The sequence below is a fragment of the Carlito syrichta genome, unplaced genomic scaffold, assembly GCF_000164805.1.
Source record: "Carlito syrichta isolate Samal-C Ts95f unplaced genomic scaffold, Tarsius_syrichta-2.0.1 Scaffold119772, whole genome shotgun sequence".
Taxonomy (NCBI): domain Eukaryota; kingdom Metazoa; phylum Chordata; class Mammalia; order Primates; family Tarsiidae; genus Carlito; species Carlito syrichta.
In genome coordinates, this window is record NW_007063868.1 from 226,599 (window position 1) to 245,922 (window position 19,324).

General features: G+C 37.9%; 1 protein-coding gene across 1 annotated transcript in view; it reads left to right on the forward strand.

The window, feature by feature from the left end:
* The first annotated feature begins 15,396 nt into the window (after positions 1-15,396).
* Positions 15,397-19,324, forward strand: part of CUNH2orf73 (chromosome unknown C2orf73 homolog) — a 33,590-nt gene continuing 29,662 nt past the window's right edge. The window contains exons 1-2 of the mRNA XM_021707512.1: positions 15,397-15,442; positions 18,931-19,225. Of these exons, the coding sequence (XP_021563187.1) occupies positions 15,397-15,442; positions 18,931-19,225 (341 nt within the window). The remainder of the gene's footprint in view (positions 15,443-18,930; positions 19,226-19,324) is intronic.

Consider the following 19,324-nt stretch of genomic DNA (forward strand, 5'->3'; position numbering starts at 1 on the left):
GCCTTTTGTTTCTATTTTTATATTACCAGGAAGAAAAATATGTAAGAGAAAATACAAATACATAATTAGTGGTTTAATTACAAAGTGTTTTATAAACAAATCTTGAAAATTTTAATATAATTTTTAGAATCCTGTAAAAAGTAACTTTTCCTCTTTTTAACTGGTTCAAATGGCTTTAAATAAAACTAAAGTCTCAAAAAATTTTTAAATTTTAGATTAAAAAGTCTAGTCACTGTGTGATCTCTTTAGCAGGTTTTTCTATAGAATATGGTATTTTATGGTGGTGGTGGTTGTTTTGTTTGCTTTGCCTTCTAGAGAGCCTTATGTATGCTCTGTCCTTTGCTGAAAATATCAGTATACAATCTTAGTTGAAGTTCTTCTCTCATACTCAAAACTACACTTTTCTTTTATTGGTTTTCTTTTCCTTGTTGGCACAATGGACTCTGCTAGTAACAGTAAATATATTCCTCAAGTAAGACTTTTTTTTTCCTTTCTCTTCTAATTTTCACAAATATTAGAAATAATAGCAGACATAGAGAAAGAGTTAGAAGATGCAGGAGATTCATTGTATTGAAAATATAGGTTTTGGCCATTAATGTGGTTCATGCCTATAATCCCAACACTTTGGGATGCTGAGGTAGGAGGATTGCTTGAGCCCAGGAGTTCAAGACCAGCCTGGGCTACATAGCAAGACCTTATCTCTACCAAAAAAAAAAAAAATCAAAAAATTAGCTGAGTATAGTGGCATGTGCCTGTAGTCCCAGCTACTCAGAAGGCTGAGGAGGAAGAACTGCTGGAACCTAGGAGTTTGAGGCTGCAATGAGCTATGATGGTGCCACTACACTCCAGTTGGGTGACAGAGTGAGACCTTGACTCAAATTTTTAAAAAAGAAAGAAAGACAGGGAATATAGTTTTTATTTCAAAAAAATTCTAAAAAGCAAGAATCATAGTCGTTTAGTCATTTGCTCACATCAAGAGAAAATTTCTACCAAATTTAGTACAGATTAATCTGCATCAGAAACATTCCTACAATGTCTTAAGCAGGAAGTTAGCATAAAGTGAATACAAACTGTGTAGTATTATTTTTGAAATACACTATCAACATCAACCAGAAAAAAATGGGGTGGAAATTGTTCTGTTCCTCAGGATGATTTTCTGAGGCAGCAAAAGAAGAATCAATCCTTTTCCTTCTTCCTTTAACCCAACTAACCCTCCTTCTCCATTGATTGGGATAATATAACATCTAAATCACAGCACAAGGAATGAGAAGATCATAGGTAGTGGAATACTGGGTAGTCCCTTTACTTAAAGCCTAGAATTGGAGGCAAAGAAAACAACTTCAGTGGCATTGCACACTGGAAACTGCATTGAGGGATGCTAATAACAGTAATAAAATTCTAACCAAAAGCAAGGGAGTGGTTCTCACAAAACGAGTATAGTGGTTATTCTAGGCTAGAGAAAAGGGGTTGTGATCCAGAACAGACCCATGAAGGCCCCCAAACCAGCTGGTGACCTTACATTTCTCTGTCTGAGTAGTGACTTTATAAGTGTTCATTTTATAATTATTTAAACTCTACAAAATAGTTTATACATCCTTTCATATGTATATTTCATAATTTTATACAATTTTAAGGCTCCTAGAAATCTTATGGCAAAATAACTACAAAATCAAATGTTCACTTTATAATTATTTAAACTCTACAAAATATTTTATACCACCTCTCAAATGTGTATTTCATAATTTTAAAAAATTTTAAGGGTCCTAGAAATCTTATGCAAACAACCACAGAATACTAGATTATGGCAGATTGACCATCCTAAGGCTTTATTCTTATTTATTTTGTTTTGTTTTGAATCAGAATCTTACTCTGTCGGCCAAGCATGATCACAGCTCACCACAGCCTCAGCCTCCTGAGTTCAGGTAATCTTTTTGTCTCAGTCTCTTGAGTACCTAGGACTTCAGGTGTATACCACCACACCTGGCTAATTTTTGTATTTTTGTGGAGACAAGTTCTCGCTATGTTGCCTAGGCTGGTCTCTATCCTCTGGCCTCAGCCTTCCAAAGTGCTAGGATTTCAGCTGTGAGCCACCGCACCTGGCCTTATTCTAAAGCTTTAGACCTGAGAGGAATACCCTGTTTGTTGGTAAATGCCAGCATATAAACAAACCCTTCTCGTTAAGAGGAGTAAACAGGAAACAAAAACCAGCCTAAAAATTCATAAAAAGCACTATGCGGTCCAAGGTAAAGGGTACATTATCCTTTAAAATTTGAGAAGTACATACCTCTAAATTTTATTATAGGAAAAAAAATTCAGAAAACATCTCCTGATATCCCTAAGAGCATACAATCAATGAATGTTGACCTCTGCGAAAGAAGAATAGAGAGATTTTAGGAAGAATATGAATAGATTAAAATAAAATATGAATTAAGGAAAATTAGCTGAAATATAAAGATCATACTATGAAGAACAGGCAACACACACTTAAAATTTGAACAAAGTATAGGAAATCCAAAAGGGAACAGGAGAATTGCAATCCATTCTGGAATTAGTAACTAGCAAATTAAATTAGTAATACAGAGCTGTTGTTGCCAAATCCAGCTGATTATCTGGGGAGCATTGTAAATATACCTCTTACTAAGCCCCACCCCAAAGCTAATGAATCAAGATCCTCCATGGTTTTTGTCCCTAAATCTGAATGTTTTTTAAAAAAGAAAAGCCCCAAATGATACTGACAATCAGGCAGACTTAGCAGAAACTAAGAGAATAGACCTAAAAAGTTCATCAGGAAAGGAAAGAAAAGAAAGAAAGAAGGTGGGAAAGAGGGAAGAAGAAAGAAAGAAGGAAGGGAGGAAGGGGAAAGGTGAGAGAGACAGAGAGAGAGAGAGAGAGAGAGAAAGAGAAAGCAAGCACGAATCTAAAGCACCTATGCGTCAATGAGAGACGTTTCTGGAGGAAAAGTCAGCATAATTGAAACAAGGAAAAATCAGTTGTGATAGAAGAAAACTGTCGTGAATTAAAGTATATAGTCATGAAACATGCAGTACAATATACATTGTATAGTATAAAGGTAAAACGCTCTGGCCTTCATCTCAAGAGAAATTTAATTGCTGCCCAGCAACTGCTCTGTTTCTCTAATCCATTCACTCCCTCACCCTCCTAGGCTGCCATTTCAGACTTTCTCCTCACTCTTCAAATCTCTACATCCTTTCCTCGAATCCAGCCATGACTTGCTTTCTATTTCCATCAGAAGAGAACTTCCACAAGCACCTACCATTGCATCTACCCACCTACCTACATCTATGCCAAGTTCTTGCTCTACCTTCCTGCCTGTGACTATAGATCAAGATCCCTGGTCCATGGCCTATTTAGGAACCTGGCCACACAGTAGGTAGTGAGTGGTGGGCAAGCAAGCAAAGCTTCATCTGTATTTACAGCTGCTGCCCATCGTCTCATTACTGCCTGAGCTCCGCTTCCTGTCAGATCAGCAGCAGCATTAGATTCTCATAGGAGCAGCGAAACCTATTCTGAGCTGCACATGTGAGGGATCTAGGTTGTGCACTCCTTATGGGTGTCTAATGCCTAATGATCTGAGGTGGAACTGAGGCGGTGATGCCAGCGCTGGGGAACAACTGCAAACACAGATTAAGATTAGCAGTGAGGTTTGAATGCACAGAGACCATAATAAATAGCTTACAGACTCATATCAAAACCCTATCAGTGAGTGGTAAGTGAGTTGATGTACTTCAACTGTACAGCTGCATCTGGTGGCAGGCTTTAAGTCAGAATTCGACACTTATTTTATTCCATGCTTAGCCAACCCATTATTTTATTTACCATTTCTTATGGTGAGTTGTATAATTACTTCATTATATATTACAATGTAATAATAACAGAAATAAAGTACACAATAAATGTTATACTTGAGTCATCCCAAAACTATCCCCATTGCCTTCTGGTTTGTGAAAAAATTGTCTCCCTGATGCCAAAACCAGTCCCTGATGCCAAAAAAGGTTGAGGACTGCTGCCATAGATGAACTATTTATGATCCTGATTAAGGCAATACCCAGATCCCATATCTGCAAGGACTCTGCTCCATCAGGCTCCCCCATCAATCTTCCATCATCAATATTTTGTTTCCTACTGAATGACTCTTTTTCCCCTTAGTCTATAAACATGTTATTATTTCTCCCTCTCTCAGCCTATCAGGCTATGGTCACATATCCTTTCCTTTTATAGATGAACTCCTAAAAAAAAAAATACTGTCTATACTTGTTGTAATCCAGTTCCCCCATTTTCCTTGAAACTGTTTCCATCAAGCTTTTGTTTCCCCATACTTATTTGTCTACCAACACTCCTCTTCTTTTCCCTGGTAATTTCATTTCATTGTTGCTAACTTCATGGTGGATTCTCTGTCCTCCTCTTACTTAACACTACCAGTACTTTCTTCTCTTGGCTTCCTGGACTTCACCCTTTCCTGGTGTTTATCTCAGTATTCACATCTTTTCAGTCTTTTCTGATGATTCCTCCTCTTCTTTCTAACCTTTTAATGTTGTAGGATTATAGAGCTCAGGTCCTGGACATTTTCTCTTCTTCGTCTAAAATCATCCCTTGGCAATATTATTCATCCTGTAACTTTAAATATCATGTATACGTTGACAACTCCAAAATTTACATCTCCCACCCAAGTTTATTTTCTAAACTCCAGATTCAGATAACCAATAGCCTACATTTGAATCAACATTTCCAACTGGACATCTAATAGGCATCTTAAATCTCAATGTCTTCCAAACTTACTCATCCCGTAGATTTCTCCACTTCAGCTGATGGCCTCTCCCAGTACATCACCATAGGGAGTGCTCAGTAGTATTTGCTCAATTAAATATAAGAAAATAAATATTCCTCCAAGGGCTTAAGCTAAGATGAAAAGAATACAGACTATATATTTATGATAATAAATTTTAAATGGCTAAAACTCACCTATAATAATTTTTCACATCATCCAAGCATATGCAGATTGCAAAAGACAGATTTTAAAAAGTGATAAATTTCTATCATCCATGATACGGTGACAAACCCTGAACTTAACCTCCCATGAAAAACCACTAGAATGTTGAACAAAATACATGAAACAATTATTTTCAGACACTGGACAACAGCCAGTACAAGATTGTGATCCCTGAAAAAAGGGAACCAAAACAAACGAACCCTACAATTGCCCCAGTTTTCTGCATGGAAGCAATTTCCAGACTGCAGGGGCAGGAAGGCAGATTCAAAACAGTGCCTGGAGATCTTGCTGAAGAGAAGAGATAGAGAATGGAAGTTTAGAGAGAATAAGACAGCTAGAAACTGCAGAGTAGAATGTTGGAAAGAAAGGAGGGGGAAAAAAAAGCTCCAACAATCTGCACAGGGAGGGGTTCTCTTGAGGCTTTTGAGATTTTCCTTGGTACTAGGCCACGTATACGTAGATTGAAATTCCACAAAGTTGTGCAATGAATGCCTAGGGAACTGTAAAAAGAAGAAAATATTAAAGCTAATTCTGTGCTAGGAGAAGTTCAAGCCAGAAGTAGCTAGTTCTCAGTGATCACTCTAGACTCACCCCAGGAAATCTTAAAAACAGCACTTAGCTGGGCTCGGTGGCTCAACCTGTAATCCCAGCACTTTGGGAGGCTGAGGTGAGTGGATTGCCTGAGCCAGCGGGCTCGAGACCCGCCTGGGCAACTTGGCAAGATCTCATCTCCACAATAAGTCAAAAAATTAGCCGGGCATGGTAGCGCGTGCCTATAGTTCCAGCTACTTGGAAGGCTGAGTCGGCAAAATTGCTCCGGAGTCTAGCAGGTAGAGGCTGCAGTAGCTGGGAGCGGCCACTGTACTCCAGTCTGGGTGACAGAGTGAGATTCCAACTCAAAAAATATATATATATAGCACTTAAAGGGATCAAACTGATTAGCAAACTACTGACCAAAATTAAGCACAATACTCCTTAAAGAAAGATGAAAAATAACCCAGATTCTAAAGAACTTAACTTTCAGAATTATCCAGCATTAAATTTCTGAATGAAAAAAGCTGAAAACTATCCATTTAGAAGTCTATAACTAGTGAGATTCAAAAATAAAGGCAAAATAAAAACTTTATCAAATAAACCAAATCTGAAAAAAGGTTATCAGCAGCATGATAAGAAATGTTATATGAAGTTCTTCTAGAGGAAGGAATATAATTTCAGATGGAAACTCAGATCTATATAAAGACATAAAGAAATGGTAAATATGGGAGTAAATTAAAAATACTTTTGTTCCTCATTAAAAAAAATTTAAGACCATTTACTACACACAACAAAAATACAGCAATTTATTGATGGGCTTATAATACATATAGAAGCAATATGTGTGAAGATGACAATACAAAGGATAGGAGGGAGAAATGTAAGTATTCTGTGGCAAAGGTCTTGCACTATACATAAAATAGTATAATTTGAAGGTACACTATGATAAATTAAATCTTTACATTGTAAACCTTACAGTAACAACTTTTAAAAGTTATGGCTTTATGTTCTATATCTGGATTGAGGTGAAGGTTACATAAGTGTGTGTGTGTGTGTGTGTGTGTGTGTGTGTGTGTATACACACATATAAATTTGTCAAAATTAATTAACAATTTTAAAATAGATACATTTTATTATATGTAAATGATACTCAATAATGATTGAATTTTTTTAAAAGTTGTCAGGCAGATTTGAAAAAGAAACCAAGGAAATTTTCAAAAGTTTTTCAAAAATGTAAGTGCTAAAGTTATAAACTTAGACATCATGTTAAACTGCAAATTAGATAGAGCCAAAGAAAATATTAGTGAGCTGGAAACAAATTTGTGAAAATTGCCAAAATACTTTATAGGGAGACAATGAAAATATGAAAGAAACTAGAGACACATATTTGTCTTTAAAATGTCTTATCAAATCAAAGAAATAACACAGAAGAAAGGAAGAGCATCAATAATCATAGTGATGATGACAGATAATTTTGCAAAATTGAACAAAGTTCTCTAATTTACATAGAAAGCACAATATACTCCAAGCAAGATCGTGCTTTTAAAATTCATATGTAAACATATTGTAATGGAATTGCATAGTTTCAAAAATAAAGAGAAAATATTTAAAAGCAGTCAGAAAGAAAAGACAGGTCACCAAATAGCAACTGGTTTTATACTTGAGTGCTCAACAGCAACAATGGAAAACAGGAAAAATTGGGGTAATATCTTCAAAGTCTTAATACAGACTAACTATCAACTAGAGCTATCTTTTTAAAATAAGAAAGAATAAAGAATGTAGACATTTTTAGGAAACTAAAATCTGATATTATAAGTTTGCATATTTTGTAAAAGAGCAAAAAGCAAAACTGTGTATATGTATCTTCATTAAAACTATATATAGTTTATGTAGTTTTGTGCATTTATATATAGTTTTGTATGTGCATGTAATTTTATGCATATATAATGAAATGTATATTAAATAGAATATAGACTATGTAGAGAGAATTCTATATATGTACATAGAAGTTTCATATGGATATATATTCTAAATATAACAGTGCCTCTAAACTGCTGTCAATAGAACTTTCTGTAATAATAAAAATTGTTCTATATTTGAGCTAATGCCATTGTCACTAACCACATGTGGCTATTGAGTCTTTGAAATGTAAATGAAATTTTTAGTTTTATTTAATTTAAGTTAATTTAAATTTAAATAGTTATATGTGGCTAGTGGCTACCATTATTGGACAGCACAGCTATAAATCAATGGGGAAAAAAATGGAAGCAATAGAACTGAAGTAGTGTTTATCTCTGGATATTTATATGCCAACAAAACAGTTTTGCAATGGAAATCATATTTTAATTTAAGTAAATCAGTTTTAAGTTTTCATGATAGAATGAAATCAGTGGTTTCTTTACAATAATATTTTGTTTGAACTATGATGGATCTGGACAGATTGTAAGAAATGCATGAATAGGCATTCTATTTCAGTCAGAGACAAAATGGATTACTCTGAAAGTATAAAAATAAGTTAAAATGTTGAAACCTTCACTCATCCATCTAATTGTAAATCATAATTTCAAAAGAGAAAGAGTCTTGAGTTTGTGATTGAATAAAATTTAATAAATATTTTAATAAAGTAGAAAATAAAATTCATTCAATGGACCTAAGTTGAGATGAGTAAAAGATTTAATATTAGATTTTTAGGAAATTGGGAGATATACTACAAATTCTTCCAATTTGTCTATGACCTCCTTACCATCCCTCTCCCACACCAATTTGCTTGAATTTAGCAACAGTAAGAATTATTTTAATGGGTTCCATTAGTGCCTACAATAGGCAGTCTGAATAATGCATTTGAAACATCAGCATTCTGGTATTTAGGCTGTAGCTGAACTCTGATTTTAAAAAGAATACCAATGCCCTATTCATTTTATTGTTTCAGTCATTGTTTGAAAACAGAGTGAGGGAAAAAAAACTTTAGCTATTTTCAAATGTCAGCAAACCTGAGTAACTCTAAAGGTTTAGAGTTGTCAATCCATGGCACATCACAGGGGATTAATTCAGCAGTATGTGTATAAGTGGGCATCATTGCCAACCATGAGTTCAGACTACTAAAACAAGTTTAAATTCTACCTCACATACCCTTTAGTACTAAAAGTTTCACCATATTTTTAAAATTAACCATGTGTAAAGACAAAACTTGAGTATGTTAAAGGCTTCTCATACAATTAAATTTGAAAGTAGCACCTTGAGATATGACAAAACAGATCGTTTTAATGCTGATTATGTTTTTCCAAACTATAATGTGCATTGTTTTTTAAGTGGAAGACTGAAATGCTACCTCTCCCTGAGTAGCCCACAGTCTGACAGGGAAAGAAGACATTCCAAAACACACATCTAAGTGAAATTCTACGGTAATAAACAAATAATCTTATGGTACTATAATCTGTGTAGTGTACATCCTACAATTAAGGCCCAATATTATGTGTTGCCTCGACAACTAGTGAAATCAGGAGGGCCTTAAGTGGCTTAATTGCATATTCTCCTCCCTCTGACTCTGTGCCTATGAAAAGTCCCATAGTCAAACAACCCTTCTTATCAAGGACTACAGCAGTTCCTGCTTTATCACTAATAAGTTCATTTCTTGCCAGCCTGCAGAATTATTCAAACAAGCCAATCATATCTCCTGGTGGAAACCCTGTCCTCTTAATACTATAGAACTTACTTCCTACAGACCCCAGTTGTTCATTCTGTTTTCAAGTGCAGTCGCCACATGGCCCTGCATGGTGTGATGTCTTTTTCCCCTGGGTTTTAGTATAAGTGACTAATAAGCTGCTGCCAATCACATCGGTCCAGTGTCAAGTGCCACGTGTTCAACCATTCCCATAACCCTAGTGCAGGAATCCCTTCCTCATCTATAGGGTGTGAGCAGGTGGTTAAATCAGGCTATATCTCTTAATACTGTAAGAGGTCTAGTTCTAGAAAAAGACCCTGATAATAGCTGTTTATAAAGGTTTTGTGAAGTATGTTGATCTGAATGAGAATGATATGAGGGATTTGGTTTTGCGGGGCTTTGGTCTTACTTCTAGAATTCTCTGCTGAAGGAGCATACAGACAAGAAATATGACCAATGGCAAAGAAAGTGCTGATACATTAGCTGGACAAGGACCCAGTTTAACAATGGAAACTATAGTAAAAACTGTAAGATTACAGAAATTGATCTAGGAGGCCAAAGTGAACTCTCTTATTTTAGCTATACCATCTTTCTTGAATGCTATACTCTCTCTCCAAATAGCTGCTTGACTATGGGTGACTGGTCTATCAGTTCCCCTAAGCCGCAGGTAGAACAGAGAAAGTTGGGATGATGAGGCCAGCTCAGTCAGATCCTGCCGGCTTTGTCCAATTCCTGGAGGTAGGAAGTACAAGAGAGGGCAAGAGTGTGTACCACCCCTGAGCACTGACCTTTAATAGTATGATCCCAGTAAAATGGCTCCACTCAACAGCCAGTTTTTGTTTTTTGTTTTTTGTTTTTACTTTCTTGACTTTTTTGTTTGTTTGTTTTCTGAGTTGGAGTCTCACTCTGTCGCCCAGACTGGAGTGCAGTGGCCGCTCCCGGCCACCGCAGCCTCGCCTGCTGGTTTCCGGCGATCCTTCCGCCTCAGCCTTTCAAGTAACCGGAATTACAGGCATGCGCTACCACGCCCGGCTGACTTTTTGATTTATTGTAGAGATGAGGTCTCACTGCCCAGGCGGGTCTCGAACCCGCGGGCTCAGGCAATCCACTCACCTCAGCCTCCCAAAGGCACGGGGTTACAGGCTGAGCCACCAGGCCCGGCTACTTTCCTGACTTTTAATTTAGCTTTCACAACATTCAGCACATATATCACAGTCTTTATTGAATTTATTGAGTCTTGAATACATTTTTTTCATAATCAATATTTTTTATTATGGTTTTGTGGGGTACAGTTAAGGGTTAGGTGTACAATTACGTTTCATTCAGGCACCCTGTTGATATGAGGTGTTTTCCCATTCCCAGACAGATATTTGCTACTGTTAATCCCATCCCCTTTCCCCCGCATAGTTTCCCAGTACCGTCAGTCATTTTCTTACAGTATTACATTGGATGTTCAAGGTCCATTATATGAGTGAGGACATGTGATACTCGGATCTTTGTTTCTGTGAGAGGTCACTCAGTATTATAGACTCTAGTTCCATCCAGGTTGCTGCGAAATTCATGATTTTCAACAGCCAGTTTTAACAATCTGATTACCAAGTTTGTTCTCCAGTGAGATGAAAGGTAGATAGAGAGAGGGATACCGGAAATGGAGTGACAGTTTCCTTCAAATCCATGAATATAAGGCAAAAGTAAGTTCCTTCCTCCAAAGAGGATGGAAAATATTCCAGATATATTGAATTAGATTAGCAAACAGAGTAAAGCAAAAACAGGAATGGTTTGCAGAAAACAAATGCACTATTTTGAGCAGAGGATCCAAATTGTAGAGCTGTGAGACCAAATGGACATTAAGGCAGAGATTCATACTTTTTGAGACTATGAAGTCCAAAGTCAGACCCCAAGAAAAATATAGTCTGCTAAAAAAAAAAAAAAAAAAAAAAGATCAATAAATGAACACATAAAGATGAAGACTTGCCTATCACCAATGTCTCAGGACACTCTGATGAGCTCAGTTTGGTACTCATAATGTTGAGTGAAAAATTCTAGAAGCAGGGAGTTACCAGTGGCTGGTAGAGAAAGAAAGGGATCTGTGTAAAACTTACTAGTGGTTTTTGTCATTCATGCAGGAAATATCTACTGAGAATCTTCTAGGTGCCTCAGTATAATGCCTGGGGCTGGGCATAAGAGAGAGAAATAGAAACAACCTCAACTTTTAAAACATTCATATTCTGATTATAATGCAGTTTGAAAATTAATAACTGAGCACTTCCTATGTGATAGGCAGTTTACTATGGACCATCTTACTTTATCCTCACAAAAACTCAATGAGGAAGGCAGGTACTATAATTATTATCATTTTATAACTAAGCAAATATTAGGAAGATAAAACTTGTTCAAGGTCATGTCGCTAAGAAGTGGCTCTAACTCCAGGACCCAGTTTGCAACTATTATGCTATAGTCCTTCAGACACTGAATGAGAAGCAAAAAAAATATTAAAAATAGAAAGCAAAATTTCAGTTCTATCTATATTCAGCTCAGGAGAAAAGACTGTAAAAATCAAAGTAAAAAAGTATTAAAAATGTTCATAAAGGAAGCAAAAGTAAAAAGTTTAAAGAGTAGTAACCATTAAGAAGTAACACAAATCTCATATTACTATCTACAGAAAGAGATAGAGGCCGGACGTGGTGGCTCAAGCCTGTAATCCCAGCACTTTGGGAGGCTGAGACGAGGGGTTCGAGACCAACCTGGACAACATGGTGAGACCTCGTCTCTATAATAAATACATAAATAATAAGCTGGGCATGGTAGCATATGCCTGTAGTTCCAACTACTTGGAAGGCTGAGGCAGAAGGATAAACTTAAATGACTTCTATATATTTTAAGGAATCTCAAGTATTCACTAGGAAAATAGCATGCTTAGAATAATTATATTTCCCCACTAGTGAGGCTTTCTGTTCTCATCCAAACTAATCAAGTTAAAGCAAAAATCTAAAATTAGCTATTTGGTCATATCTTCTACACTATTCAGGCCCAATTTTAGAGCAAAACAAGAGTTTGGTATAGATTAGCCCATGAATGGGCTTGTCGGCCTAATATTCTTACAGAGATGAAATCTAGCTCAAAACAAGGATTAATAGAAGGCTCAACACACAACAGAACTTAAAATATAAGCAAAAGGCAAAGACAAGCAAAAGTTTTGCAGGGGAGGCTGTTTCCAAAGTGCACACTAATGGAAACTGAATTTTACACAAGGGGAGTTGTCTTCTGTGAAATGAATCCCAAGAGGTTGAGGTTAGGATATTCGCACAGCCCAACTATTGGATTTCATAATGATGATGACTCACACTTGTTCAACAAGGACAGTTTAACAAAGCACATCCATAGATAACTGCTCCTTTAACCTTGCTGAGTCAGGTAGGGTAGATGCTAGCACTCCAGTGTTCAGATAAAGACAGAGTCTCAGAGAGGTCAGACTCTCAAGGGTCTCAGGAACGGTAAGCAGAAAATCTAGCCCCAAATCTGGATTCCCAACAGTGGACCCCCTGCCCTTGTTCCTTGTGGTGGCTTAAACAACAATGACTCATAAGGCTTGCCTGCTGTCCCCATGAGGTTGACTCCCCATGATCCAGATGAAACAAGGACTGTAATATTTCCCATACCTATTCTCTACATGGCAAAAAAAACCAAAAAAAAAAAAAAAAACAAACCCTGCAGAAATGCTACATTTCTTTTTCATGCTTCTTTACTTCTCTTAAAATTTAGGAAAAGTTTTATAAGATTTCTTTTCCTGAATCTTACAACCCACTATTAAAGCCTTAGAAGTTGGCAGAGAAAGCAAGAAAAAAGGAAGCTTAAATCAGCTAAATAGTTTGCTCCAGGCTTACTATAAGAGGATAAAAACATGGTTAAGTTTCCAAACTCTTGAGAAGCTTATAAATGCTAAAATAATAAACTATAACTTGAAGCACACAATACCATTATAATTATATAAGGGAAAAGCGATAGATTAGAATAATAGTTTAAAAGTTATGACTTGCAAAAGCCTTATTTGCCATACCATTTTGAAAAGAATGACATAGGCCTATGAGATATTTGAAGTAAACTAAACTAACCCTTATTAATTAAAAGTGCTGCACTTTAAAAAATTGTATTCCATAATGACAAATAATAATTGTACATATTCATGCAGTGGTTTCTAGGCATATAACAGTGATGTTTCTATGCATACAATGTTTAGTGTGCACTTTTCTATTTGAAACCTCAACTGAGATTTCTTTTTAAGCTTATGCTAACTTTTAAATGAAATCTTAAGTTATGGCCTAACTCTTCACTTTTGCTACAGAAGGAAAGCATTTTTAGATGCATCATAGGTCTACCCATCCATAGCAACATAATAACCATTGTTTCCCAGTTCAGTGGCATTATGGCACCACATAAAATCATGAGTCGGAGTTGTGGGCATTTGCAGTTATGTGTTTATTTTTGGATTGTTATTGCTTCTGTTTTACAAACCCATGCAACCTAAACAGCAACACATTTGTCAAAACACACTGCATATGATGGTATTTTGCAAGTGAATTGGAGCACACTCACTTTTCACACTGATGCCATCACTAAATGACTATCATATTATCCACCCCTCTCACAGTCTTCCTGTCTTGACAGCTTCCACACACCATGGACTCCTATAACATGGGCTGATTATACCCTTTCTAGTTATTTTTACCCAATCTCACACCACAGTGGTCCTTATCTTTTCTAGTCTACATTAGAAAAACCCTATTTAGAATTTCATGTTCAATTTTTATTGCTGTGGTTTTCAGCAAGAGGCAGAGAAACTAAATGTAGAGGCAATAGGGTATAAACAAAGAGAGGTAGACTGATCTAACAGCAAATGCTAGCTTGGATCATTCACTAGTTGAGTGCCCTTGGACAAGGGGTCAGGATGGGTGAGTTGGTGGAAAATAGTACTTATTGAGTGCCCATTTTATGCCACTGGCTTCACATATCTTATTTGATATAACAACCCTATAGATAAGTTATTTTATTCCTACACTTCTAGGGTCTTTTCTTATTTATTTATCTTTTAAAGATTATCAAGAGAAATATTCAATATCTAAAGTTCAAAGGATTTAACTAACTTGCCCAGAGTCACAGAGTTGGATTTAAATTCAGGTCTAAACCCAAAGTTCAATAAATATTAATTCTCTTCCCCCAGGGAAAGTACAGAGAATGACAGTTTGTATTATCAAAGGGATCAAAAGTGAATTTTATGAGCAGAAGTTGAAGAACATAAGCTTTTTTAGGTTAAAAGGATGTTCTAGTTACCATTTTAAAAATGAGATTCTCTAAGAAGTATGTTTCCCAGTTATTATCTATGTCCAGCACTTAAAAATGTAAAATAGTACAAATTTTGGAGGATATAAGGAAGGATTTTTCTGGGTCTGTCTCATTTGCGGGACTTTTTATTTGTAAGGTACTTTTCTAGGTGCTGAGGATCTCCAGTGAATAAAATCTCATGTTCCGGAAACAACAGGCCAGAATAGAGAAGGTACTCAATATATGTTGTATTACTCGATAATTAGATAATAAGATATAGTAATGGCATGCAAGGAAGATGATCACATCTCCGAAATTCTTCAAATTGAGCAAAGAAAATAGTGTTAAAAAGAAGCTAGGAAGGCCAGGCGCAGTGGCTCACACCTGTAATCCCACCACTTTGGGAGGGAGGCAAGAGGATTGCCTGAGCTCAGGTGTTCAAGACCAGCCTGGGCAACATGGTGAGACCTCCTCTCTTAAAAAAAAAAAAAAAAAAGCACCAGCAGCTAGGAGACATAGAAAATCTTCTAGACAGCTTAGATTAGTGATCCTTAACTTCCTGAGAATGGTAACACTTCAGCTATGTTTCACTGTGCAATGTTCCTTTCTCAAGAAGCTAAATGTCCACAGCCACTCATTCAAGTCAATCTCCACTCCATGACCACTCTGTATAAGACATCACTATAGTACCCTTCATTGGTTTCCCCACCAAAGATCAGCTTTTCATTCAACCCTTCATCATACAACTTCTATACGGGCAACCATAATTGAGATTATTTTAAAATGAACCTTGAATCATGAAATCAGAGGTGACCAGAAACCTCCAAATTCATATTGAAGGGTGCAGGAAGTGACCAGAGGGGCGGCTCCCAAAATGGCGCTGACACACCAGACACCAAAGGTCCTAGGTCCCGGCTTCTGTGAGCACAATTCCCCGCGCACGCGCGAATTTCAAACCTTCCCGCTTGCAAATTTCAAACCTGCAAGCCTCCAATCCATAGCCAGCTTTGTTATGCATCCAATAGGACCATAATGGCATTGGCCCCACCCTACTCCCCATGCAGCTCCTCCAATAGGAGCATAGCATGGCCCCTTCCGGCCCCTGTCAGGCTGATAAATACAGCCCTCTCCCCCACAACTCTCTCTCTCTCTTTTTCTTTTTTTTCGTTACAGATCCTCTCTGTAACAATCCCCTTTCAATAAATCTCTTGGTCCTGGCCAGGTGTGGAGTCATTACTGGCGCCGAAATTCTTTTACATATAATACAGGTTTCTTCATTTAATCGGGCACATTTCCAAATTAGTAATTTCTAACAATGATTTTGTAGTAACCCAGACCACCTATAATTACTTTAGCTAGGTCAAAAGATTTCATAAGGCTAGGTGCAGTGGCTCAAGCCTGTAATCCTAGCACTTTAGGAGGCCAAGGTGAGAGGATTGCTTGAGTCCACGGGTTTGAGAACAGCCTGGGCAACTTAGTGAGACCTCATCTCTACAATAAATCAAAAAATCAGCCAGGCGTGGTAGCGTGCACCTGTAGTTCCAACTACTTGGAAGACTGAGGCGGAAGGATCACCTGAGCCCAGCGGGTTGACGCTGAGGTGGCTGTGAGTGTGCCACCACACTCCAACCTGGGCGACAGAGTGAGACTCCAACTCAAAAAAAAAAAAGATTTCATAAAATTTTTAAGGTTTTAATTTATATATCTATATAAATTAATATAAACATACCATGCACATATTCAGGATACTTTATATCAGTAGTGATCTGTGTGATTTATACTAGAAATTTTCACCTTTTAGAAAATGAAACAACTCATCCTTGTTTGTTTTGTAATATGTATCTTTCAAAAGCATGAGGTAAAGGGACAGAGGAAAACTCAAGGACCCATTCATTTGAGACTTATTAGAACCTCTCCAAACCTATTTGAACCTATCTTTTGCCTCAAAGACAAGCAAGCCTAACAGTTACAGTTCTCATTCACATTGCCCTCAAATTAATGTCTATTTTGATTTGATACAATTTTTATAGTCTAAGGTAATGAAACAGAGACAGTGTAATGCATGAACTTGATGAATCTTGTACCCTACTCATTCCAAAAAGAGGTAGAATACTAACAGTTAACTTTTAGTGAGTGCTTTGTGCCAGGATAAGTTCTCTAAATGTGTTTTCTCATTTAATCCTTACAACACATGCATATGAGGTGAATAAATTATCCGTCTTTTTAAAAATAGAATTAGGGCTACTTTGGGTTTATGCCATATTTTTGAGACCCTCCACCTGCATCACAAGCACATCACTGAAGAAAGGAGAGGAAGTTGGATCTCCCAGAGCCTCCACTTTCTTATCAGGTTATACAACTGTGCCATTCTTTATTTTGGGCATTTTTCTATGGTTCCAGAATGAATGTTGACAATTTTCAGCATCTATAACATTTTGGATGAGCAATTTCCATATTATTGTGTTCCCTCGCATATGGTGTTCTTGCTCAAATAGCACTGGTATTTTTAACTTGCACATTATTAGTAACTACTTTGAATTATTCTTCATTGACAAACATTCAAGCTAGCCATCACAAATAAGAAAATTGCTTGTATTGCTTAGGTTACTCTGTTCATTGATTTTTCAGACATAAAATTTCCAATAGAATAGCTGTATTTTACATTTGGTAGCGTTGTAAAGATGACCTAATCTAAAGTTACCTCTTTTTAAAAATGAAAATCTACAGCACAGAGAGGTTTAAGTGCCTCTTGTAGGTCAGATAGTTAATAGTAAAATCCACTAGTAGCAGTCCAGTGCTTTTTCTGTATAAGAAAGTCAATAATTACCTTGAAACCCATATTATTATGCAGTGCCTGCAGAGGATGCACCAAGAATAAATAATTGGCAATTATATTATCATCAGTATTGAAATGTAACATGTGTATCAGTAAGATAACACTATCTGTATGTATCATCTAACTTATGTATCATTGCTGTATTGTTCACAAATTTTTTCTGTATGCCTTATGTCCCTAACTAGACTGTGACTTGGTGAAAGGCACAATTTCTTTTTTAAAAATGTTTCTCATAGCCTTTATTAAACCCTAGACATACACAAACTGTTACAATTGGATACATTGACATAAATATATTTATATTTTAGATTAATATTATATTGCTCAAAATAAAGGCAAACAGCTCTCATCCTGTATGGATGCAGGTGAATTGCATCCGGTTGGAAGGAGGAAGTTGAGGAAATGCCCTCATTTTTAATCAAGCCCTGAGACGGTTCCTGAGAGTAAGGGGTTTTAGAAGTTTGAAAGATTGGTAAAGGTTGAATCAGAAGCTAGATGAAATGTTGAACATGTGGCAGTATATGCTGACCAAATAGCTCAATAAAAATAACCAGTGATGCCAAAGTACTTACTAAGCATCAGGCACTACTCTCAGTACTCTGCCAGTATAAAATAATCTGCACCTCACAACCCTAGGTATTTTTCCCATTTTGTGAATGAAGAATTGAGGCCCAGTGAGGTTATGTCATTTGCCCAAGTGAGCTCCCCACTAAGTGGTAGAACCAGCATTCAAACACTTGACTGCTCACGGGGCTTGAGCCCCTAACAGCAGTTTGATAAATAGGACAAGACCAGATGGTGTAGGTGGTGTTTGATGCACTGCTAACAAATGCTTGGTCTCCAAGTGGGCGCTCAATTAATGTTAGTTCCCCTGCTTTCTGGTTTCCAACCCACTCTTCCCATATCTATTTACCCACCCACTCCTTACTCAGCAAATACACACACACACACACACACACAAAATGCCACATTCACACTCACTCTAATCTTTAACAACAAAGTCCACACTCAGGTATCTGGTCACTGTCTATTCATACACTCTTCTTCCTGATGGGACTTTGGCTCACATACATAAAATGAGCCCCAGGACCAACCCCTGTTCTCCCATGTCTTAAGGCAACTGTAAATATACACAGTGATGCTGACTCTGGACAACAAAACACAGGCACACGTTTAGCCTGATACACGGCAGAGTTCAACTCAATAAGGACGCCTCTTTTCCCATCATCCGGGGAAATGCATGAGTTACCATGACAGATGCCAAAGACGTTTGGCTCTGGTAGTGGAAATTGGAAGGCAGTGGTGAAATGAGGTGAGAAATTCCAGGGCCAGAAGGTGGACGCAAGTCATCAACGGCTTATCCCAAGAGCCTGCTCTTTTTTGGATAAGTGCTACACGTACAAGCCCCAACCCGCTACCTAAGCCACCCCATTCTGAACCCCGCTCAGGCTGGAACAGATGCACACGCCGTGGGGAGCCTCATTTGCAAGAGATGAGTGTTCCCTCGCTCTATTTTAATCCTGGCTGCCCCGCTGGGGAAGGTTTTGTCAAAATGGTGAAAAACGGTGACAGCCAAGTTTTCTCATACAGAGGCAAGGCAGCCCAGAGGCGGCGAATCACGCCTCGCACAGTGTTTCGTGGTTCCGGGGAAAACAAGTGTCGCTCCGGCCTGCCCGCACTTTCGGAACCAGCTCGGGCAGCGGTGGCCGCGCCGGGGCGACGACCCGCCGGGCTCCACGGGGACGCGAGCAGCACCGTCCCGGATGGAGCAGCGACCGAGGGAGAGTCTCCTGAAGCGGCTCCTGCCTGATCCCCAAGGACCGAGTCGGCCCCGACAAGTTACCCTCCCGGCCCTGCAGGGGGAAGGGTAAGTTCGAACGCCCAGTGCTCAGCCCGGAGACCGGGCCCGCGGGCCCCGCCCCCGCCGCGCAGGCGCACACCGAGACCTCCAGCCCCAACCCCACCG